Below are 24,155 nucleotides of genomic sequence, written 5' to 3'. Positions count from 1 at the left end.
CTTTCGTAGTTCACCAAACGCCTCACTCATATCCGGAAATCGATGCCCCATTTTTCAGCACAACCCCATACTTCTCAAGACCAGTCTCGGGGATCTCCGCGCATAAGCACCGAGCCCACAAACCCAATACTACCAGTTCCAGGTTCTTTGACTAGCCATGAAAACAGGAGCTTTCCACCCGCTCAACCTCTCGGCGTCGATCTGTCTCTTCCCCTTGACCTTCTCCTTTTCCTTCCGCCTCTCGCGCGCGGCCAGAACACCATCTGTCAGCACGATAACGTGATTCTTGTTACTATACCTCAGCATGTTTAGGTTCTGCAAGGTATGTAAGACGTCGTTTGTGGTCATTGCGAGATCATAAGCAAGCTTGTCTACACTCATGACACCGGGCTCGTGTCGGCCTCCGTCGTGCCGCGAGAGCTCGTTTCTGGCGGATTCGTGCCTTGAAGGTGGATCCCGCGTTGCGGACTGCCCTTCCTTCAACTCATGCTCGAGGAGTTTCTCCACGATGACTTCCTGCCAGTATGCGCGGTAACCAAGCAGTCCCAGATCGGAAAGAGGTTTCTCGGGCGAACCCTGCTTGCCCTCCAATCGGCTCAATTCGTATGAGAATTGAATGAGTAACGCACCGTACCCCTTCCGTTGGTGTTGTGGCAGAGTGAGGATACATGCGACGTTGTAGCCTTCTATGCTTTCCTTCTCCTTGCTGAAGTAGCCAATCAGTTGATGGCCACGCTCACTTCTGGCTGTCATGCAATAGAAGAGGAATGGATCGACATCGTAGTATAGTGTCTTGTGGTCCAAGAAGAGTTTGGAGAGAAGACACAGATTTCTGCACCATGTTCGCTGTCTTCTGCCGTCGATTTCGAAAAACGATACACTGTCGTCACGGTAAATCTCGTTGCCGGGCGGGTGAAGGAGAGTGCATTTCGAGCGATGGCGCTTGAATTGTAGTGGACTTCCGAAGTATGAGAGGCAGGTCTCACAGATGTAGACCATGTCACTCTCCGTGAACTCGGCCGGGTAGGGAGAAAAGTACCAGGGCTCGATCTCGTACTCGCCCATTTGGACGCGAGAGAGGTTKCGTACACGGCTGATTTCCGTCTGATTCTGCGTCATGCTCCCACTCGTGCGAAGCTTTTCAACTTCTTCTTCGCGAGTGACTGGGACGCTATCTGGGACTGCTTTTGCTGCAGCAGCGGCTTCATGCAGATCCACTTCGGACTCATCGTCACCCATCGGGGTGTCTGCTTCAACATCTTCAATCGCAATGGAGGGAATAGGAGGTTCGCGGTTCTCCTTCCCGCCCGCCGCTGGCACGACGGATGCTTCTCTGGTGGCAGTGCCGCTACGAGATCGCTTGATGCCACCAGTTCTCTTCGAGTCGGATTTGGATTGTTGCTGAGACTTGGACTGTGGAGCAGTCTTCTGTTTGCTTTTGGTATCGGGCTTCTCGGGAACTGGCCACTCGACTTCTTGCGTGAGGTCCAATCGATCTGCTGCGACCCACTCGTCCAGTCGTTTGTTGAAGTCCTCGTAATGCACGTAGRATGTTGGCAAGCTTTTTCTCGTTTGCATGGACAAAATCTCGGCCTTGCGCTTCTCATCGCCCTGAAAGTGTGGTCAACATAAATTCGGTTTGACCAAGCGGCTGCGCAACACACCTTTTGCACCATGACTTTTGTGCCAATCCTGTAAATGATCAATTAATTGAGTGTTTCTCCCCTTTTAGAAAATAGGTTACATACCGCAGCGTCGACAGCGTCGCCATACCCTTTTCCGCTTTGACCTCATCGGCGCCGCCTCCACCACCTTTGCTGTCATTATGAGGTGCCATGATGGCGGATAAGACGGGACGATAGTTATAACGAATTGATCGATGATGTTGTGTTGATGGTGATGGTTCTTGACAACTGCCTTTGATTTGGCTGACGTCGTGCCTTCACCTTTGCGCCCGGTGTTTGCCTGGATGCCTGAATTCTCGACAGGCCGACCAAGCCGTCAATCCTTCGTACGTGACTTGGCTCCGATCTTCAACAACCACACGCCACCACACGTCTCTGCAAGCCCATTTGCGCGTTTTCGACTGACCCAGGAATCATCTGGCTCAGTCTCACCACTTCACCCTCACTCACCACCCAGACGTTTTATGCAATCCGACTCTCAGGCGCTTCCCACTGCTGCCACCCACAACTCGCCCCAGAACTCGCAATCAACCTCCMAACATGGCATTCATGACCGCGACCCCGCAGCCTCCCTGCATCGCGCAGCGGACGGCGACGACACCACCACCGCCGAGCAGTCCGCTCTCGACGCCGCGCTTACAGCATCCCTGCGCGACGTTCCCGAGGAGACTCGGGGATTGAGGTCCCGCGCACGAGATACGCCATCGCCGCCCGCGTACAATCGAATCACCGAGTATGAGCAGGCTGCGACGCCTCCGGTACGAAAGAGAGAAGGACCTGCTTTTGAGGTCATCAAAAAGCCACGAAACCCAAGCGACAAGCGCTCTCCTATCCAGGAATTGCCGAATGGTGGGTTGTCGGATKATTGAGAGGCACACAAGGGCACACCGCTGACACTCCACCGCAGAGATCTTGACACATGCTCTAGCACATCTCACGCCGACGGACTTGGCGTCGGTGTCTTCCGTCTCGAAGCGCTTTCACGATCTCGTCACTGGACCGCACGCATGGCGGACTGCCTTTGCGCATTACTTTCCAGGACCGGACTCCATCAACGCAGAGCTGAACGACGATGACAATGCACAAGCGGTGGTGCGCTCGGAGAAGCGCGCATTTACGCGTCTTACAGCGCTGGCATCGTGGAGAAGCGAGTACATCATGCGGACGCGACTATTGCGTTCCCTCGCTCGAGGAAAACCCGTCCAGGCTCCGTCCACACCGCCGACTGCTCGATCAGGACACGTATTGTCTACCGCGCCTATCGTAATGTACAACTCGCAACTATTCACGACCATCAACCACCTCCATGCTGCCTTCGGAACTGGCTTGAACAAGCGCTTGCCACGATTCATTCATGGCGCTGACGATGTAGGAACCGCCACCAGCAGTGATCCTTCAACTGTCAAGGTAGACAGTTGGGGTCTATCTGATCCGCAATTCTTCTTGCAATTCGCCGAGCGTTTTCCCGGAGATTCACAGTATGGGCTCGGTCCGGGAGAGATTGTTGGAGTGCCGAATGTGATGGATGTCAGCCAGCCGTATGGGATGGTTGTCGGAGAAGGATCACCAGGTGGTATGACTTACCATCGCTCCACTGACGAGATGCGTGGCCGCTTCTTATCATTCTCCTCTGCGATGTCTGCCCCAGAGATTGGAATTCCTAAGATCACCTCCACTACTGAAGCCGTCACTGCAGTGTGGATCGCCAAATCTAACGCCATTCCTTCACTCACAGAAGGTCTGATTGGTATCTTGTCCGGCTCCTCCTTGGGAGTACTTACAGCATACAGTCTCGGATCGACCAACGGCACCAATAACAATCGTGACCAGCGATTTGGTAGAGGAGAAGTCACGGCTCGTTGGGTCTTGAGTCCAGGTGTGCCTATTATTGCCATCGCAATCGACAATGACTATTCCTTGAAGCGATATGCTCAAAATCGCATCTGGGCGGTCGTCCTCAACGCACTTGGGGAGGTATTCTATCTAACCAAATTTCCGAAGCGGCCTCACATGGAGAGAGGCACTCAAATGGATGACGAGTCTCTCGAGCGCACCGCCTGGCTTACGGGCAGGTCTGTATACTGGAACGCCGTAGAATCGAGCAGACGCGTTGCGAAGATTGACCCGTATGCGGACTCCTCCGTGGATGGCAGCTACTCTCCTCGATCCTCCTGGAACGGAATGTGTCTGAGCAAGGGTCAGGTCCAAGCCGAAACGCGCGAGATTGAAACCTTTGCTACTCGAAAGCCGAAAGACTTCCAGAAGATCTGCGCGGGTTGGGACATGCGCAGAAGGCTAGAGGTCGACTTCGCCGGAGACGATGGAAATAATGCTGGTGAGAATGTGACTGTCGTGGAATGTGGACTGGAAGAAGAGAGCTTGTCCGCCATCAAGCGTTACAGTCGCTGCCGTATCCAGGACAGGAGTTCAGCCGAGACGTCTTCCACACCACCTCTAACGACAGCGAGCACAGAATCCACCAGCCCGCCCTCTCTCTTCGGTGGTTCATCGTCCCCAGTGCTTGCGCCTGCGCCCTCCTTTTCGTTCGACCGACTGGAAGACTCTCTTTCCCAAGAAGACTTCACCGGTTCGATCACTCCACGTCCCATGAGGGAAGAGTGGCGGACGACAGGTTTCTCGCTTGGTGGCTTGAAGAATGTGCAGATCATGGCAACTGCCATCGACAACTCAACATTCGCAACCCAGACGCTGTCGGAGGACCCGCTTCTCGGCTTCTCCGGTCGGTCCAATGCCTCGTCGCCATCATTGACGCCAATGTCAGCGGCTGAAATTAGTGTCGATCCGGCCGATGTGCCAGGCCAGCGTGCCCGTCTGTTCGCAGTGGGCACCAAGCTAGGCGTCGTGCTGCTGTGGAACATGCGCGGGCCAGTCTCGCGGTCAATTGAGAACACTAACTCTCTCGATCCGGTGCGCATCATCTACACGGACTCTCCTCAGATATCGTGTCTAGCGCTGTCCTCCCTATACATCGTTCATGGCGGGAATGACGGGCTTGTGCAGGCGTGGGATCCCCTGGCCTCCGACACACAGCCTATCCGGACCCTGAACTCGAAGTACTCTTCTCGAGCGCGGCGCAGACTGGTGCAAGCTCAAGCGTCAGCCCAAGGTGTTGGAATCAACATGTATGCCGCTGGCGCGTTGTGCCTCGATCCCGACTCCACTGTGCTTCGAGGCATGGTCTCACTCGGTAATCAGCTTCGTTATTGGTCGTACAGCTCATCTGCGGCAGACCAGTACAAGTCTCACRAGCGTCGCCTCCGTCGCTCCGAAAGAGGCAGCAACAACGGCGGCGAACGTTTCTCGGGTGCGACTAGGAGCAACTTGAAGGATTACATCGCCAATGAACAGTTCGAACTCGATCGTGAAAAGCAACAACGGAAGAAAGACGCGCAGCGCTTTGCGGGCCGCTTTGGAACGCAACTTCTGGACGGTAGTGAAGAGGAGATGATTGCTTATGCGGCGATGTTGAGCCAGGAGACGCTGGAGCAGGAGAGCAAGCGCAGAGCCTCCGATACGAGTACTGGTACTAGTACAGTCGCCAGCAGCACTGACCAGAGTCAGTGGGCTACTGCTGATCCTACTCCTGCCGAAACCCCTCCAGATCGCCAGGCCAATAGCAAGACCGACGAAGAGCTTGACGCAGAAATTGAAGAGGCGATTCGGCTGAGTCTTGCTACTTCCCCTGGAGGTGGGTACGAGATTCCCATTCGCCATGCGAAGGCGAAGGGGAAGGGTAGAAAGTTCTCATCTGCGAAGCCTTCACCCATGACCTCGCCCTTCTTGACTGGCTCGAGCAAGGATGCCGAACTGCAGAGTGATATGGAGTTTGCATTGCAGTTGAGTCTTGCCGAAGAGCAGAGTCGCAGGGATGTGGGTGGGAAAGGTGGGGAGGACTTCGAGGGGAAGGGAAAGGGGAGGATGTGAAAATCTGGGTGGATTACCCCTCCTGCAGTATGCTTGCATCGATCGGGATGACATGCATGCGACGAAGAGTTGTTCTTTACCACATCGAGTCTGCAGGCGATGGGTACATAATAATCTGAGAACGACTGCTTGTGCTGCATGCCTTCCAACCGACCTGAAACATGATAGGGCTACCATTTCAAAATCTTGTCGTCCACGGTCCGAAGGAGCACATATCCTTATCGCTGTGCACATACTCACCTACACTGTTGGCCCTCACCTCTCCCTATCCTCCCCCTGGCCAGCCAAGACACCATCTAGAAGAACGGCACGCTGAGAACACCTCTTGCACCAACGACTTGAAGCAGCTCAAAACACCACCTCTACCGCTCCGGCACTTTGCATACGGGTTTGTCATATGGTATGAGCCTTGTGGCTTCGACAGAAGCTCTTGTCGAACCTATGGCCAGAAACATGATATTGGTGGCTGTCCAGATCTCGGGATGTGAGGGATATGTGACTTTGATGTGAACCCTGGCCGAATGGATCGGTGCAGCGGACATGATTTACTTCAGAAACCTCTTCCACACGGGAAGAACCAATTTCAATCTGCCACTTTCTGCACACATGTCGCAGCATAGAAAGCTCTGAATCTGAGCGAATGGCGAAAGTCGAAAAGCTGTCTGGCGATGGAACCGAAAGGTCAAAGATCCCGTCACCAGCCAGCCGTGGCTTGTTCGCTTGACGAAATTAGTGAGTACCTGTCTTACACGTCGTCTGCGCTCTCGAACATGCGTCGATGGCTTTCGATGGCTTCCCTTACTGTGGAAGTTTTTCCTCTTCTCTTTCTGTTCTTCAACTACTTCCATCGCAATTTGCTACAATCCAAAGTCCCAATCCTCTCAATCCCATCCCACCAAAACAACGCAAGATGGCCAATAAAGTTACCATCGTCTTCTCAGCCAACGACCTCGATCTTAGCGCCATCTCGTTCACGTACAAGGGCGAAGAGATTTACCTTCCCTTCACCAGCGCGAGCTCAACCAATCAGGTACTGAGTGCCGCAGACGACGAGATCCCTGAGATGATTCGGATACGTGCTACTGTTACCAGCGGTGGCACCCGGGGCACCTCTACTCCAGTTCAGAAGCCTACGACTCCAATCYTYCACACCCCGCTTACCGTGTTGGCCGGCCTGGCTACTCCTACTACTGTCACCCCCACCCATAAGCGCCCTGCCTACGACCTCCGCTCTCCACTCTCAGATTGGGACCACCGCACTTGCACGGGCACCGCTACCTCAGCCCGGCAGCATGTATCTTCGGCCTCTACCACCACATCCATCAATCTGAAGACCACCACTCCAGCAGCTCCTTCACGTCCACTAGCCGATGAGAAAATCACTCCAGCTATCCCGTCTTACTCTGAGCCTACATGTGGCCATCAAACTAACCCAATCGTTATTGAAGACGAGCCTGTAGCAATCATCTCCAAGAAGAACGTCAAAGTCAAGGCTCGTTCAGTCAACTTCAAGATCGACCCCACTATTTGGACGGCAGAAATACAGGAATCGAACAAGCAGACGAAGACCTTCAAGAGCAGCTCTTTCCAGAAGTGCGTCGACGAGAGCAGGACTGTCAAGGACAGGCGTGTTGTTTTGAAGAAGATCTACAAGCAAATTGGCGAGCAGGAGTTCTGGGATTGTGTTCCTATGGAGTGTCATGACAAGCCTCGCCCTGTTCCTGAGGAGTGTGGGAAGCCGTTTTTGGAACATGTGTTGAGATGTATCGTGCGGACGAAGGATGAGGCTGTTTGAAGATCTGTTGTGGGTGGTATGAGGGGATGCATCTTCAGTGGCTTGTGTGAGAGATGAACTTGGAAGAAAGGGATCTGTTGGGTATGAGATGGAGTGTTTTGGGCTCTTCGCGTTCATCGGCAAAGGCCAGAGGTCAGATTAAGGGCAGCATGTACTTTTGGTAAAAACCAGAGCCTCAGCAGCAACCCTGGTACATATGTAGGTACAGCTTGAAGGTTGATCTGTAATTCTTTCTTTTGCTCCCCAAATGTATGAGCAGAAACGTACATTTGTCGTAAAGATTGTTACCCATGTCATGGCACGTGAGGTATGTTGGTGGTCGTATGTCAAGCCCTCCGTTTCATCATCGCCAAGCTCTGGCGGACGGTCCCGCTACAGGAGCAACCTAACTCACAACAAGCTCGTCTCAATCTCGCTGGCATTGCTCAATGCATGCTCTAACTGCCACGACTCACAGATCCTCGACTACATCATCCGAACCACCTCAGCTACGCGCCACGTGACTCCCGCTCCGCCATTCGATACCCATACCTGCCGGCTTCGAGTAACACCGCAACGTCTCCCCTCCCCTCCCCTCCCTCTCCCTCCCACCGGACCTAGTCTCCGCACTTGCAGTCCTGATAACGACACCATACCACACCACCCCGCGCACTCCCCCTTCCTCCTCCAACATGGAGGCTGCGGCGCTCAAAGCGCAGCCCGCGGACGCGACGATGGAAGATGTGGGCGGGAACAAGGTGGAGCACAGCCTGGGGGCCAGCATCGACCCGCCGACAATAGGCTGTCTCGACGGTTGGATCGAGTCGCTCATGACCTGCAAGCAGCTTGCCGAGGAGGATGTACGAAGGTTGTGTGAAAAGGCGCGCGAGGTGCTTCAGGACGAGTCCAACGTGCAACCGGTCAAGTGTCCCGTCACCGTCTGCGGCGACATCCACGGCCAGTTCCACGACCTCATGGAGCTGTTCAAGATCGGTGGGCCCAATCCGGACACCAACTACCTCTTCATGGGCGACTATGTTGACCGTGGCTACTTTTCCGTCGAAACCGTCACGCTGCTCGTCGCGCTCAAGATCCGCTATCCCCAGCGCATCACCATCCTGCGTGGCAATCACGAGAGTAGACAGATTACCCAAGTCTACGGCTTCTACGACGAATGTCTGCGCAAGTACGGAAATGCGAACGTCTGGAAATTCTTCACGGATCTGTTCGACTACCTTCCACTTACTGCACTCATTGACAACCAGATCTTCTGCCTGCACGGTGGCCTGTCGCCTAGTATCGACACGCTTGACAACATCCGGGCGTTGGATCGCATCCAAGAAGTGCCGCATGAAGGACCCATGTGTGATTTGCTCTGGTCTGACCCGGATGATAGGTGTGGATGGGGAATCAGCCCGAGAGGTGCGGGATACACCTTTGGTCAGGATATCAGTGAGGCGTTCAACCACAACAACGGTCTCACTTTGGTTGCGCGTGCACATCAGCTGGTCATGGAGGGGTATAACTGGAGTCAAGATAGGAATGTGGTGACTATTTTCTCAGGTGAGTTCATCAACGACCGCAGACCTCGAGCTTTGTTATTAGCAGAGCTGACATTTTCGTGTTACAGCGCCCAACTACTGCTACCGGTGTGGAAATCAGGCCGCCATCATGGAGATCGACGAGCATCTCAAGTACACCTTGTATGTACCAGCCAAGCACAAACTTACGCCATTCCCACTAACTCCCGACTTTCCAGCCTGCAATTTGACCCTTGCCCTCGCGCCGGTGAACCCATGGTATCTCGTCGCACACCAGACTACTTCTTGTGATCCGCCAAAAGGATTGAGGAGAAGAGGGCATCAAAAGGTGGTTTCTGGCGAAGGTGTGAGTCTCTGCAAACACCGCTTTATAATGAGCGTCGCATTGCCAGCAGCTTCCGCAAATGGAGACGGAAGCGAGAGCGTGGAAAGACGACTACTACATGAGAGAGCAAGACAGATTCATGGCATAGGGAGTTTCTTCTGTATTCCAATACAGAATATATCCAGGATACTGCGTCTCTTTCATGTGCCGTATTCCAGCGATGGCGCGTATGAGTCGTGATAGATATGCTTCGAAGCGTTTCTCGATCATCTTCTCTGTTCATATATCTCATGTGGTCTCGTCGCTCATGCAGTCGTCTCCGTCGGTGTATCGTAGGCATGAATCTACACAAGCACGTCAGCCACAATCAATCCCGCTCTTCAATTTCCAGGAGGAATAAGGAAATAACTCACCCTCTCCGCAAAACCAACCCACTCTTCCAAACCCTGCACATAAACATCCTCGTCCCCAGGCAGAGCCTCATGTCCCCAAACCACAATTTCCTCAAACCTCGCCATTTGTTCCGCTTGCTTGACCTCTACTGGTACCTCTTCATCCTCCTCATCCTCCCCGTTCTCTCTTTCTTGAGGTGCCCGAGGAAGGAGAATGTCGGTTTTGAAAAGGACTTTTCCTTCATATCCTTCCGGGAGAGGGATTTTGCGACCTTGAAGTTTTCGACCGCGGAAATAAGCTGTTTGCGTTGCGCTATTGTTGGGGGAGGATGTGGAAGAGGTGGTGGTCGTGGAGGATTGAGGATTCCAATGTCGGGATGATGCGGGTATGGGCCCTGAATGGGTGATTTTACAGGGTAGTATGTTGGGTGTTATTTGTTTCGATAGTTGCTTGGAGGGAGTTATGGCGAGCATGTTTGTTTCTTGAGTTTGTTTTTGAGGTGGTGAGTTTGGAGGATTGGAAGGGTGGTGGGCAGATGGAGAGACGCGTGATGGGACGCGAGGGCGTGATTTTAGCGCCAACTTAACGGCATGGGATGGGATGGGGTCTTTCTCTGATGACGATACTCTCTCAAGATCATTTCGAAGCCATATAGCACTTGGTTTTCTGGCTAATTTCGTTCATCACATCTTGTCTGATGGAACATGTATATTACGTAGTCCGTTGTCGCACTGGTGCCCCTACCTACTACTGTTGAACACGCGATCTAGTATCACCGCCAATGCAACCTCGTTTATGCGATCGGAATGCTCAACAACACCTCAATGCAACTCCCTCTGTCCACCCACCAACTTCAAAACCCCCAGAATCAAGGCACATAGAGCCGAGAATAAGCCACAATATCCGTCCGACAACAAATGCATTTGGTATAGTTTCTCGCCGCCAGCCCAACCCGACAATCATCACACATGCTCAAGCACCCGCAAGGCCAGACCAGCACCGCTCGTGGAGTCGATTGACACACCACACATTGCGGCCCACCCTCCCCCATACCCTCCGCACCCGTCTCCCAGGTTGCTGACTTTGTGGACTTCGCCGGAGCTTTTTGGCGTGTTTCTAGGATGAACTGCTCGAGATCAAGTTCTTCTTCTTCTTCAGAGATTTGAGCTCGGCCGGCACCACTACTGCGCAGTCCATCGAGGAGGTGAGCACGGTCTTGCTGTGCTGTGCGCTGGTATTGGCTGCGGGTCATTGGACGGTTGGATTGTAACCGGTAAGAGAGAAGGCGGGCTTCTTCTCTGTCAGCTGAGGTTCGTGGGTTGAGTAGTCGAGATAGTGAGCTCAGATCGACATCAACGTCCGCTGGAGATGATTCCCGGCCAGATGGGTTTCGCTGGGTTGGTKTCCTTCTCCCACTCTCCTCTTCCTCATCTTGTCCCTGCTCATCTGCAGTGCTGGCATTTGTCGACATGGAAATCATACTGGTGTTGTCATCATCATCACTCATTTGTCTTTCATAGTTGCCGCTGGAGTCTAGCTCTCCGAACCAGCCACCTTTGTGGAACCATTTCCACATTTCGCTGTCGAGTTGCTCTTCATCTTGATAAATACCTGCGCGCTGCAATCTGAGTCGTGACTCCACTTCCACATCGACGTTGTCATCTTTTGGAAGCGAAAGTCGTCCATCGGGATCCACCATGTAGAAGCCCAGCAGCTCTGTCTCAGATGGCTGTATGTGAACAGATGATTGTCTCTGACTTTCGTCAAGACCGGCAGCTTTGAGTAGCCACCCAGGTCTGCGAGCGATGCCCACCACTCGTAGCAGATTCAGGAGACCACGAGCGGTTGGACTGAGTAGGAGCCAAAAGAACCTGGAGTTAAAGTCCACAATCAATCTCCTGATACCGAGGATGAAGTCCATCGTAAGTTGCATACGAGTTCTTCTCTGGGTCATGCCAAGTCCTGTATCAAGCTCGCTGCCATTGGCTTTTTGACTTTGACCCGTAGGTTTCGACCTCCTCTCCCTTGCGTAGGGCGACTGGCCGATGGCTCCATGCTGGTGATCAACAAAGCTGACGCCCCGGGCGATACCTGCTCCAAGCAGCTCAGGTGGGACAGTTGGGCGTCTGCGCTTGTCAATGCCATCGCCAAGATCGTTGATCCGCTTCCGCTCAAGCCATGTCATTTGCGCTACGTGTATCCGGCTGCCTTCATTGAGGTAAACGGCTTCGCTTGCGGCGGTGAGAACATGGAAGCCAATCTTCAACAAAGTTGTGTAGAAGTCCTCGGACATCTTGATGCGAATTGCCGAATTCTGGCTGAACTGCACATTGGCTTGGAGGTTGCTGTAGGCCCAGGCAAAACGTCCTCGCAGGGACAGTCCTTCCGCTATGTCGGGTGGTACAGACATGGCGGTCGCAAGAAGAGCTAATGTATAAATGCTGCCACACACGGCGATACCGATCGTGATCAGCATATGCGGAATAAACCCCACGACACAAACCGTGGGGAAGCGGAGTATTCCCAAATGGTCCACAACATGATCGGTTGGAGCCATTACGATCCTCGAGAAGCTCCAAAAGAATGCCGACATGTAACAGCAAGCCCAGAGCCCCGTGTTGACCAGGCGAACTCGATGTCGTATACCTGTAATGGCAAGAGCGGCGCTGCTGATATGGCTAAAGCAGGAAATCAAACAGACAAGCAACACTTCTGGTGGCACATTAAGCCGTTCAAGCATTTCTGATCGTGTGATAATAGTGCCAGTGCCTTGGGAGCTGCCGTCCGATCTGGTGGTGCCGAAGAATCCAAAGCCCAAAGCGCTTGATATCATGGCTTCGCACTCGGCGAAAGCAAGAGAGTGCTCAAAGATGGTCATACCAGTCTCAGGCATGGGCAATTTCCCTTGTAGCGCACAAGCGAGGGTCTCGAAAAGTTGACTGGTGCAGAGAGTGAGGAAGAACCAATACAACAATGACATGGAGCCACGGAATTCGCTCTTTGCGTCTCCCAGTCCAATCAGGGAAACTTTCCGCGCCTGGCAGCAACTCGCGTCATCCAGCCAGAAGAGGAGGGTGGAGCTTAGTTGGTGAAGGAAGCCACCCTCGGCAGCAAAGTCGATGGCCAGGTGCTTCGCAGGGTCGCCGTATCGGAGTTCTGGATAGTGAGGAGATGTCTGACACTTCATTGCTTGTAGAACTAGAAGCAGTTGATAGAGAAAGGCGGATATTGGGAGCATGTAAAGCGCAGCCCGGACATGCCACCTCAGTCGTAGATGTTCGCGTGACGATGCATAGAATTGGGTTCGATTGAGCACAATGGCCTGGAGGGATTGTCAGCGTGGTCTCCAATCCATCCCTCCGCCGCCATCYCTGCTCTCGGCCGTGTTTGCCCGTCATTCACGCACCGTGGCCTTCTCGCCGAAGCTGCCACTCCAAGATGTATGTTTTGATCCGACCCTCTCGCATCACTTACCACAGCGAATGTAGTGATAGCCCAGCGAGATGTCAAGTACGAAAAGATGCCTCCAACATTCTTCAGCTTCGCCAGCCCTTGTCCGACACTCATCATCAACGATGTAGACGACTCATCCCCAGCCTTGTTCCATGCTTCACGAATGCTCGTCTCCAGCATCGACGCGCCGGTGTTCTGAGCGAACGAGTTGCTCGTGTTGGTGATGGTCATGTTGTGGACAGTCTGCTGTGTCGTGGCATCGGCAATCATGCTGCCACCGCTCCAGATCTTGCCGGCGATGTTGTCGACCGCTTCCGGCATGTGGTAGAGCGCGAATGATCCGGCTCGCTGCGCCAGCCGCGGGACCACCAGGAGCAGGTCCATTGCACTGGGAATGAGCGATGAGTTGGCGGTCGGAACCTCCATTCTCGATTCAATCCAATCTCCGGGTAGATAGCAGGGTGTTCGTTTGTTCCATTGCTATTCCAAGCGGAAGTCGCGACGGCGGTGACAATGTGAGATGGCAGTCGCAATCAAAATGTTCTTGCATCGCCCTTTGCCACGGCGGTGGATGGTGTACCTAGGTAGTGTGTGTTCCACTTCACTTCACTCATCACATGCCACCTGGGCACCTACCTACCTTACGCGACGACACGACGAGCCGAGACCCTGGGCTGGGCCGGGCAAGTCTTGCCGGTGTGGACCGAACGTTGGTCCTTAGGGTGGTAAGTGACGTAAATAACTGGGGGCTGGCGGTATTGACTTTATCAAAGCCAATACAGTACATGTGTTTGCTGTCTGCCTACTGGTGCCGAYATGGACATCCATTGGTTGCGGATCGGATGAGAGGATATCGCCGCGTGGTGGCTACCGTATTGGCTTTTTCAGGCTCAGCTTCAATAAAGCATGACTAATCCTCTTGCAGCAAAATCCAACCCAGCACAGTGGTCGTCCGTCAAATCCCCGCTTGTCCTCAACTTCACGTCTTTCGGTTTGACTTTGGAACCCTCACATTCGAGTCAAATCGCCCTTTTACTAACGCTATCATGATGCTAGACTCTCAATTCTTGTTTTCCGCATTTGGATTGTGTAGGGGAAATTGCGGCTCTACGATGGGTCCCCATACTGCGGTTGATGGAGCGTTGAAGAGAGGTGACCAGAGAGTTTTCCTATGATGCTCGAGAAGGGGCGAAATATTGTTACGCGTCTAACCCGAACAGAACCTGACAAAACCACAGCGAGCGACCTAAAACCAGTGCAGAGGACCTGTGGCCGCTCACAGGCATGGTAAGTCCGCTCGCAAGCGCCGTTTCGAAACGATTGGAAAAAGGCAGTGGCCACGCAAACCACTTTTGTTGTTGTTAAGCCGCTGACCCGAGTAAAACCTGACAGAACCACGGGCAGCGACCTGAAAGCTAGAGCAGCCGCCTGTGTCCGCCTGTGTCCGCCCACAAGCATGGCAAACCCGCTCGCAAGCGGCAATTTAAAAGATTGGAAATATGCAGTGGCCATAAAAACCACTCTTGCTGGGTGACGATTGTTATGTGTTTCTGAATCACAAGCACACACAGCTCATCAAGGCCTCAATAGAACTCGTCGGCGCGAGGAACCGTCGGGTCGTGGCCCTTCGCCAGGAAGAGACAACATTACCCCGTCTTGCCATGCTGTGTCCTAAAGCTCGGCCGATGGGCGAGCCTCGCTTACGCTAGGTCTGGTTTGCACTAATGTCCATTGGTGGGTGAATAAACTCAAGCAGATCTTACCAGAGAATCGAGAGAAGCATGCGATCTGTACCAAGTTTCTACTCCCTGGCCAGACACTCACACACCTTTAAAAACTTCCATCTCCATCTCCATCTCCATAACCTGCACCTCTTCGATCCAAAACTGACGCGTCAACTTCACACTTCTTAACAACGTCGTTAACATCACACTTCTTAACAACCTCCACCTCTGCGATCCAAACCTGACGCTCAGTCCACGGTTGAAATCACGGTTCATACAAACATTTTCCCAAGGTACACGCCAATCTCTCCACAGACYAAACAAGACAGCATGGCTGCTATCAACATGAACATCAACAAGACCTGCGGGCGTTCGCACTGCACCGGCCCCCCTGTCAACCCAGTGTGGGCAGCGAACGAAGAGCCGTTGTTTCTGGGACGAAACATCTTCTCTCTGGGGCAAATTGTGCCGGAGTCTCGCGAGAATTTCGCACACGGTAATCCAGAAGAGGAGCGATTCATCTGGTTCTACTGCGAGGTACACAACGTGTGCAAGCAAGCCGTCTTGGCTGCATGTGTGGGTAGATCGCACATGGCTGTCCGTATCATCATCAACAAACTCCGCAATAGACGTACACTTCTCTCCGCGCAAGGAGTTCCTCCTCAAGATCCTGCTTGGGATTTCACCAAGCCTGCGCGTTCTGCTACGGGCTCACCAACTCTGCCGGCTGTCAACCCTCCTCCGGGTCCTCCGGTGGTCACTTCGGCACCATTGGCCCCGACTACGGCCCAAGCAACACTCGCGGGGCCCACCATCGCACCACCTACAACGACCGTCGGCGCCAGTACATCGAATTTTGATGCTTTGCAGGCTTTATTAGCCAACTATGCCCGACTAGCGGGTTCCAATACAACCCCACCGGCCGTGAACACCGCACCATCTGCACCGGCTACCACAACATTCCTTCCAGCATTGGCTAATGTTGCGCTACCTGCAACTTTCCCAGGCGGTGCTTATCCTCGCGTTAACCCTGTTTCGGGTTGGACGGCCATCAACGCCGCACCACCGGCCGTGAACACTACACCATATGCGCCGGCTGCCACTGCATTCCTTCCAGCAGGTCCCAACTCTGGTTTCCCAGCATTGGCTAATGTTGCGCTACCTGCAACTTTCTCAGGCGCTGGTTATCCTCGCGTTAACCCTGTTTCGGGTTGGACGGCCATCAACGCCGCACCAGCGGCCGCGAACACTACACCATCTGCACCGGCTGCCACTACACTGCCTGCATCTTCCGCCGCTGCACACACATCACCAACTCTCACCATCACATCATCTCCAATCTCCGGTGGCTCATGGGGTTCCCTCACACATAGACGCCCCACCGCCTCCTCCTCAAGCTCGCCAACTCCGGAGTATCATCTAGGCCCCTCTCAGGAAACTTCCCTGGATCGCCTTCCGGCCACATCTAAGACGCATATTGCGCCGGCTACGATGGGCGACCCTGATCATGAGATGGCTGATGAAGAAAGGCAGATCATCAGCCTTTCGCACATCAGTGCGGTGGAGTTCAGAAAAAGACCACTCGAAGAAATCTTCAAGCAGTACGCTGCGGACACTACCATGGAAGATGTGAGTAACATGAGGGAGGAAATGGATATGAGGGATGCTTTGTTGGMTGCTGTCGAGGGTGATTAGAATGGAAATGGGACACGGACCGGCATAGGAATGGGGATGGCACAATCTAAATTGAAGTTCTTTTTTGTTTCGGCTAGATACACCTTCATGGGAATGGGAATGGGGAATGAGAAAAATAAAACAGAACAAAAAAAAACAAAAAGAAAACAAAACAAAACAAAACAAAACCAAAAAATAAAAGAAAAAAATTTGGAATAACCGATCGAAATGGGAATGAGAGTGGGAATGGAAAAGGGAACGGGATCAGAACGGGAATAGGACACACTCTCTTTGTTAGCTATATAACATACATCTTAATTTGAATTCATCTTGAGATCACCACAGGTCCCAACCGATCAATTTAAGTCTGAGGTGTAATGTCTCATCAGTGCGTTCGCGGCTTCTTTGACACCCAACAAGCTAGCCCATCGCCGCGCAGTACGCCCGAACGGTCGCAAACGATTGTAGTCTCGAGAGACGAGTTCCAAAGGACTCGTAGTGGAATGCGACGGCCCCGAAGTGCGAAGCGACACCCACAGCGAGGTTGACGTGTACTGCACTTTGATTCTATAGGAGACTGCCGGCTTCGTAGCCTTACCGAGTCTTTCCGAAGCTCGATGGGCAAGGTATCTTGAAAGCGGCATTCGAGCAGGTCTAGCGCAGGAGATGAGATCGAGGGAGCAGCATCGTTCGGCGGTTCATGAGAAAGAAGCTATCTTGGAGCGTTATCATGTTGACTAGGGAAGCGCAACCTCGATATGCCTCCTCTTCTGCGCTCTGGTAGAATGAGAAAGGGGATCATCCTCGATGGCGAGTRCCAGTACGTCTTGCGCTGAACGCTGCGTCGACGTGCGCTTGACCATTTCAACCAAGCTCTTTCTCTTTCTGCAACTCCGCAATTACACTCGCGTATTGCGACGAAGGCTTGGCCCAGTCATGGTCTCTTAACATCTCCGCTCTTGTAATCATATACAGCACCTCCGCCACCGTCATACGCACTCGCGGGTATGGATTCGTTTTGAGCATGCTGATGAGCTTCTTCAAAACTTCCCCGCGAATCATCGGGATATCAGCCATACCGTGATAGACGTGGACGGCAGCGAGGATCTTGGGAATGTCGTTTGATTTGTGGTGGGACTTTTGTATCGTGGATAGGAGGTTGCGCCATTTGAACGTCGCGGAGCCGGCGAGACGTTGTACAATTTGCATGTCGAGGAGGAAGGCGAGGAGCTCAAGAGCGGAGTGTAGATGCGTCGCTTCTACGAGCAGCGCTTTCATTATTGTGGCGTAGACTGATATAAGTTGCTCAAGATCGTGATCGGTTAGTCTGCCCATGTAAACGACGAGCACTTCCCTTGAGTTCTGCAGTAGTGATTCGGCGCCGCCACCTATGCAAGAGATGCATCCTTCAAGGAGCGACTGTTGAATCCAGCTCGAGGACGTTGTCGATAGGGGAAGCAAAGCGACCTGAAAGTAGTCCCTTGAAGAAACGCTGGCGACGTCCGTCATGGCGACGTGTGCTAGATCAAGATGGTTTGCGCGACATTGCGCGGCTTGCAAACGGACTCGGTCCAACTTCTCAAGCGACAAGCGATAAACATCGCCCTCCAAAGTCTGGACAAGTTCGCCGTGCGATCGGAAAGTAGGACTAGCCAGTATTGTAGAAGCACAGGTGAGGGACTGCAACCTGACAAGAGATCCGATGTCGCCACGCTCATCGATTGTGTAGTCGTTGAGTCCACGGTGGATGGCGGTAATGATCAATTGGACCACTTCTGCGTTGACACTTCCCCCGCTTGRGACGCTACTCGCGACAAGCTGCAACGCTCTTGCACCGACGATGCGCCAGTCTACATTCACAGCACCCATGAGATTAATCAGCGGTGATATTGCTGCCATCGCCTTGGGGCCTGTCAACCCCAAAGATTCATAGCTGGAAGCAAGAGCGCCAAGCGCAAGAGCTCTCCCAACAMTGTGAAGCGTGGCCTTTGAGCCATCCACAGCGACTCTATTTGCAAGTGTCTGAGCTTCGATGCAGCCGAGAGGTACGTCGTAAGCCCGTTCGAGTCCCATGATCGATGTCACAAGCTGTGGGACAGCTTCCAAGATTGAGTCTTCCCGTCGGTAGAGTAATCGGTCAACAATTGTGTCGACTGCATCAAAAGGTATGCTTTTGATCATGGAGACGCCATCATTCCTTGACTGCAACGCCAAATCACACACCGCGGTAGTGAGTTGGGCGAGAGAAGCCGGGAGCTCAGATTTGAGCAACCTTGGGTGGAAATCCTTGAGCGCAGCCTCCAGGCGGCCGAGTAATGGGAGCAACTCCGCCAGAACGGTATCTGTGGACTGCTGATGGGCTGCTCCAAGGTCGACTTTGTGCCTTAGAATGCTCGCTGCCACAGAGGTCAAACCATGTAGGCTCTCTACCTCCTGCAATGGACATTCCACGAGGTCGTTTCTGACTCTTCGCAGGACGTCTCCACTTTTGTTGGAAGTAAGACTTGCCGACAGATTCGCGATAGAAGCCGCAGCACTTTCTCGAGAGAGTACGTCCGATGAACCAAGTCCTCTCCAGCCGAATAGACCCTCTAGCAGATTTTGCCAGTACATCGTGTGAAATGCTGCGGCACTATTGGCAACACCTATCATCGCGCGATTACGCAGGCTCACTGCTTGGTAGTCCACAATCTGAACAAGAGCAATACCCTCATACACCTGATCCGGATGTCGACCCACCAGTTCTTGAAATGCTGCCGAAGAACCTCGACGAATGTTGCCGGCTGGGTCCAAACAGGCCGACAGAATGAGCTGCGTTGCCAAAAGCTGAACTACAGACACGTCGGGTCCATTCAGACGGCTGTTTTGCAAGATATTTGCCTTTACTGGAAGGAGTTCAGCGGTGGTATACCGTCTTGCAAGAGACCAGATGCCGAAGTTTGCAGCATCGCGAACGTTTGTGCCGAGGGTGCTTCCTGTGGCCGTGCGCTGTTGAAATTGGAGGGCGGAGATCAGAGCGTTGAGGATATCAGGTAATTGTGCTGGAGAAGCTGAACGCTTGAAGAGTGTGTGCGAGAGTGCAAGGGTAAGTCCATGCCACTTCAGCGGATTCGCGGTGGTGAAGTCTGCAGCATGCGCAGATCTTGGCATGTCTTCTTTAAAGGAGTCCAGCAGAGCCTGGATTACTTCATGCGCCATTTCTGGCTCCAGCTCAAGTACGATCAAGCTGATAGCTTTGGCTGCGGCATAACGAACTGGAGTGTCTTTGTCTCCCAGCGACCGCAGCAGGTAGTCAATGACATTCTCCAGCACACCAGTCGTTTGCAAAAAGCTCGCCAGCGGCCCATCCGCGTTGGCAGAACGGAGGGAGAGAATGGCAATATTGCGAAAGATCTTGACGATCAGTTTCTTGGCCACAGCATTGGATGACAACGTCGAAGTGTCGTTCTCGTCAAACGTCTTCTCGCAAGTTCGGTAGATGCTGGGTATGAGATGGCTGAGCTCCGCGGAAGATGCCAACCCAGCGACATATCGAAGACTACCTAGCATCTCATACATGTTCGGCATCTCAGCGGCAGCGCTCTCTAACTTTGGCAAGCGATCMTTGACGAGTGAGTCGGCCAGCCGGAACTTCTGCACGTCAGGTCTCGTTGATAGCCTTACTAGCATTGCCGCAGCTGCATCTTGTGCTTTTGTCGGAGTATGCAGGTATTGTAATCCGATCCGCAAGATCCGCAGAATCAATGGAGGAAGCTGCTGGGTGAACGAGACGTCTTGTTCATCATCATATACCGGACCGGGTATTGYGGAGATTGAGTCAAGGTCGAATGGCGTAAGCAAAAGATGGGAGAGCCACAACAGAAGAACATATGGTACTTGCCATTGCACTTCTGGTGCGTCGGATGTGAAGACCGTCCGCTCGACCGCCTCAAGGATAGGTTCAAGATATCGCGGCTCATTGGTGAGAAAGCCCACAACAATCTTGTAGCCTCGCACTTTGCAGAGAGTATACAGCAGAGTGCATATTGCCGTCTGAAAATCGATATGCTTGAGGTCTCCTTTCGACTTGCTTTGCTGGAGATAGTCCAAGTATGCATCTACAATCGGCGGGAGGACAGATTTTAGTTTTGCGTCGAGCAATTGCGGTTCGCCTTGGAATGGCTCAATCTATCACGACAGTCAGCGATAATTCTGCAGATACTGTCGTGAACACTGTCGTGAATACATCATACATAGCTGATTATACGGTCGAGATCGCGACTCTTCACTTGCGTGTGAGCTCGTTTGCGACCATTCTGAGACGTCGCTTTCCACAGGATCTTTGGCAGGTCTCTTTCGAGGTCGGAAAGCAGCCCAGCAGACGCCTTGGCGAGCTTGAGATCATCGTCGTCTTCCTGAGCTTCCATTGGGGAATAGAGGGCGATGATGGCGTTTGCGATCTGATGGTGGTGTTGATGGGGTGGGTGGAGGGCGAGTCTCCACTTTTCCGCCGTGCGCCGCCCTCGTCAATTAGGTTGACCCTTGGTGAGTGCGCTTCTCTTCCGCCCTTCTTCCTCTTCTCTCCTTTTCACTTACATGACCTTGTTCTCACAGATGACAAGCCTGCAGAAAATCCTTCGCGCCTTATCCGAAAGGCTTGATGCAAGTCGTTCAACATGGTCAATGTCGGCGCCGTGGGTCTATGGTCCCTGGGTACATTACAGAAGCTCAGTTGAAAGTACGATACCATCACGACAAATGTGATCACAATCGACAGCATCCTTCTACAGACTCGATAAAGTGAAATGGGAATTACCATGACATATCAGTAGAGCTGGTCGACAAGTTTGGTGACTGGAGGCTTTTCATTTTGTGCAAGAACCATTACATTCCACACCACGTTCCCAAGCACGTTCCTTGCACGGCGACAACGCGTTGATCAGCTCTCTCAAAACTCACCTTCACCCATTTTTATTTCCTTCTTCCTCAAAGAGAGAACCACTTCAACCACCAACAAATGTCCTCCCTCTACGCCACCAAATCTCTAGGCCGCACCTGGCTTCCCTCCCCAGTCCGTAGTCAACGCTCCCGCTATGGAAGCTGGCCCCAAGATCCTCCCAAACTCCGCTGGCTAAGCACCGAAACCACCAGACGCTGGAGCAAAATCCACGAACGCCTAGCCCTTCTCTTCCTCGTCTTAATCCTCGGAATATGGTGGTGTACCTGCAACAGCGCCCATTTCCTCCCACGACCATCTCTACATATTCCATCATGGTCCTCATCAACCTTATCTCCGCCTGAAATCCCTACATGGCCAATCTTGCCGCCCGAGGTCGATGAAATGGCATATGTGGTTTATGCATCCCATACCGCGAATCTCTGTTCTGCAATTATGCAACTCGAGTCTTTGCATCGTTTGAATGTTACAGCGGATCGCATACTGCTATACCCAGAGAGCTGGAACATTTCCACCAACAGCATCGAAGCACAACTTTTACAGAAAGCTACCGAGAGATATGGAGCGCTCTTGAAAACCGTCAATGTCACGAGTCGGAATGTCCATCCCGCGATCCCAGGGTCGAATCTCACAAACTACAAACTCATCATAGTATTAGATCTGGATTCTACAATTCTGCGAAGTTTAGAGGGAGAGGAACTCTTCTCGGAACTGCAGAGACAAGGGGAGGGAGGAGAAGCAACGGGAGAATCTTCAGCAATGATTCTCTCTCCCTCAATCCCTCTCTCCAACTATCTTCACAACACAGAGAACGTGCAGAATGCACTTGCGAAATACACCATTCCGCTCCCACGTATCCTGCACACCGCCTCTCTACGCCAGCAATCTCCTTCTAGCGACTCCAACCCCGCGAAATCAGCCCTTACATCAGCAAATATAGTCCATTTCAGCGATGCACCACCCTGGAAACCCATGTACACCGAAGCACGCCGAACCCTCACTCCATTCTGTCCCCCGGAACAAACGACATGCGAAGCTCGGGAGGTTTGGCAGTGGCTGTACACCGACTTCCGGACACGGAGGAAAGAGATTTGTGGTGTGCAGTTCAATGAATGGGAAGCCAAAGAGGCGAATGAGGAAGCGAACTTACGCATAATACCTTTGGGTGAGAGGGTTAAAGGGGTTGGAGGGAACAGTGGCGCTGTTTGAACGTATGTCGTGAGACTATTTTGACTACTTCTTCGAGAAGAAAGACATGATATTGCCTTGGCCTGGTTTTCCACTCCCTCCCTTCTTCGCGGCGGGTTTACTGTTAGCAGTGGAAGACATTTTGGTTTTCTTCGGAGCTGGTTCTTCTTCTGAGAAGGACTCCCAGGCGGCTTCTTCGCGGGTTACTGTGATGATGCTGTTAGTCCTGAAGTGATGGGGAATGTGGGTGTGAAATTCTCACCGAGATAACCATCTTCGTCCTTGACAGTCTTCTTCTTCATGACTCGTCTTCGACCGCGTCTCCTACCGTTCTCTACCACAACGGATTCCTTGGGCTCTTCTTTCTGCTCCACAGCATCGATCGCGCCTTCATCATGAGCGCTCTCCACCGAGACGGGAGTAGCGGTATCTTCCATCTCTTCATCCTCTTCGTCCATCATAGCTTCCAGCCTTGACTTTCGCTCATGCTTCGACTCGCCAGCAGGAGCCTTGACCTCCTCCAACTCGGCAGGCAGCCCAACGTCAGCATCATCTTCATCATCGTCAGAGAAGCCGGTCATGGGTACATCCTCTGGCTCGGCGGCAGGAGATGCAGCGGCCGAGCTGGCTTGCGAATCTGCCTTTTTCTTTGCGTTTGCGGACCCCTTTGCAAAAGACTTGAACAAGCTAGAGTTCTGGTTCTTGCTCGCAGCTGTCTTGCTCGGAGCGCTCGCAGTACTCTTCTGCGCTGGTGCACTCTTCGCCGCAGGCTTGGCTTCTCCCGTCTTATCAACAGCTGTAGGTTTCGCACCCGGAGCAGCAGCAGCAACAGCAGGCTTTTTTGCAGCAGKAGGTGGTGGAGGCGGTGGTTGTCCCTTTGTGATCCTCCTCCTCACATCCGAATTCTGCACAATACCATACTGCTTCCACTCTTTGAGAGGATCCTCTTTGACGTACTCTGCCGCCACTCGACGATTGCAATCCGTCAGGGCCTGCACATCGCTCACGCCATTGACTTGCAAACTGTAGATGTGCATGCCCGAGATACTTTCAAATTGTGCCTTTGCTTCTTCCAGATGCTCCTCACGCACCAACATGATGGCATGGATGGACTTGGACTGCTCCTGCTCTTCTGGTCGTTGAAATGAACTACTCGGAAGTGGTGGACTGCTTCGCATGGTGCTGTCCTCGCCGTCATTGTCTTGGCTTTGGGATGATGTGGTAGAAGGGGGTCTTCTGGAGCCGGAGACAAAATATGTGGCATGAACACTGCCGGGTTTCTTGCTATTTTGTTTGTGGTGGAAGTCGTACAGCATTCTACAAAAGAGTCAGCCAGATCATCTGTTAGGTAGGACATCGAACAGCATACTGTTTGGCCAAATTACTGTGCACCTTCATTGCTCTGCTCAGATTGCGGTAATTGACATATTGCTGCTCATTCAGCACATGGACCGCCAAGTACTCGCTGTAATCTTGCGCCATTACTGATGTTGTGTCGAAAGCGAATACCAGATCGA

At 52.8% G+C, this 24,155-nt stretch overlaps 9 protein-coding genes; 4 read left to right on the top strand and 5 right to left on the bottom strand.

Annotated features, from left to right (window-relative positions):
* Window positions 1-129: 129 nt before the first annotated feature.
* On the bottom strand, window positions 130-1,837 carry RCC_01364 (related to Histone acetyltransferase esa1; the record flags this gene model as incomplete). XM_023766634.1 has 3 exons in its annotated part: window positions 130-1,611; window positions 1,665-1,692; window positions 1,749-1,837. The coding sequence occupies 3 exons, from the start codon at window positions 1,835-1,837 to the stop codon at window positions 130-132; spliced, it is 1,599 nt and encodes a 532-aa protein (XP_023622402.1).
* A 312-nt stretch (window positions 1,838-2,149) lies between these two features.
* RCC_01363 (related to f-box/wd-repeat protein pof10) lies at window positions 2,150-5,630 on the top strand (the record flags this gene model as incomplete). XM_023766633.1 has 2 exons in its annotated part: window positions 2,150-2,534; window positions 2,593-5,630. The coding sequence occupies 2 exons, from the start codon at window positions 2,150-2,152 to the stop codon at window positions 5,628-5,630; spliced, it is 3,423 nt and encodes a 1,140-aa protein (XP_023622401.1).
* Window positions 5,631-6,540: 910 nt separating this feature from the next.
* RCC_01362 (uncharacterized protein) lies at window positions 6,541-7,425 on the top strand (the record flags this gene model as incomplete). The annotated part of the gene is made up of 1 exon (XM_023766632.1): window positions 6,541-7,425. The coding sequence occupies one exon, from the start codon at window positions 6,541-6,543 to the stop codon at window positions 7,423-7,425; it is 885 nt and encodes a 294-aa protein (XP_023622400.1).
* Window positions 7,426-8,096: 671 nt separating this feature from the next.
* On the top strand, window positions 8,097-9,236 carry RCC_01361 (Serine/threonine-protein phosphatase PP2A catalytic subunit; the record flags this gene model as incomplete). XM_023766631.1 has 3 exons in its annotated part: window positions 8,097-8,967; window positions 9,035-9,107; window positions 9,164-9,236. 3 exons carry the CDS (start codon window positions 8,097-8,099, stop codon window positions 9,234-9,236), a joined length of 1,017 nt encoding a protein of 338 aa, XP_023622399.1.
* A 339-nt stretch (window positions 9,237-9,575) lies between these two features.
* On the bottom strand, window positions 9,576-10,136 carry RCC_01358 (uncharacterized protein; the record flags this gene model as incomplete). XM_023766630.1 has 2 exons in its annotated part: window positions 9,576-9,614; window positions 9,684-10,136. The coding sequence occupies 2 exons, from the start codon at window positions 10,134-10,136 to the stop codon at window positions 9,576-9,578; spliced, it is 492 nt and encodes a 163-aa protein (XP_023622398.1).
* Window positions 10,137-10,531: 395 nt separating this feature from the next.
* On the bottom strand, window positions 10,532-13,500 carry RCC_01357 (related to ASI3 Putative integral membrane E3 ubiquitin ligase, role in negative regulation of amino acid uptake; the record flags this gene model as incomplete). XM_023766629.1 has 2 exons in its annotated part: window positions 10,532-12,985; window positions 13,138-13,500. The coding sequence occupies 2 exons, from the start codon at window positions 13,498-13,500 to the stop codon at window positions 10,532-10,534; spliced, it is 2,817 nt and encodes a 938-aa protein (XP_023622397.1).
* A 1,685-nt stretch (window positions 13,501-15,185) lies between these two features.
* On the top strand, window positions 15,186-16,535 carry RCC_01355 (uncharacterized protein; the record flags this gene model as incomplete). Its single annotated transcript, XM_023766628.1, has 1 exon — window positions 15,186-16,535. One exon carries the CDS (start codon window positions 15,186-15,188, stop codon window positions 16,533-16,535), a length of 1,350 nt encoding a protein of 449 aa, XP_023622396.1.
* Window positions 16,536-17,378: 843 nt separating this feature from the next.
* Window positions 17,379-20,920, bottom strand: RCC_01352 (uncharacterized protein; the record flags this gene model as incomplete). XM_023766627.1 has 2 exons in its annotated part: window positions 17,379-20,681; window positions 20,747-20,920. 2 exons carry the CDS (start codon window positions 20,918-20,920, stop codon window positions 17,379-17,381), a joined length of 3,477 nt encoding a protein of 1,158 aa, XP_023622395.1.
* Window positions 20,921-22,683: 1,763 nt separating this feature from the next.
* Window positions 22,684-24,120, bottom strand: RCC_01351 (uncharacterized protein; the record flags this gene model as incomplete). XM_023766626.1 has 3 exons in its annotated part: window positions 22,684-22,844; window positions 22,901-23,955; window positions 24,008-24,120. 3 exons carry the CDS (start codon window positions 24,118-24,120, stop codon window positions 22,684-22,686), a joined length of 1,329 nt encoding a protein of 442 aa, XP_023622394.1.
* Window positions 24,121-24,155: the final 35 nt, after the last annotated feature.

This window comes from Ramularia collo-cygni (genome assembly GCF_900074925.1).
Source record: "Ramularia collo-cygni strain URUG2 genome assembly, contig: RCC_scaffold01, whole genome shotgun sequence".
In the NCBI taxonomy this organism is placed as follows: Eukaryota; Fungi; Ascomycota; class Dothideomycetes; order Mycosphaerellales; family Mycosphaerellaceae; genus Ramularia; species Ramularia collo-cygni.
Note: the sequence above shows the minus strand (reverse complement) of the source record. Positions and strands in the feature narration are given on the sequence as shown.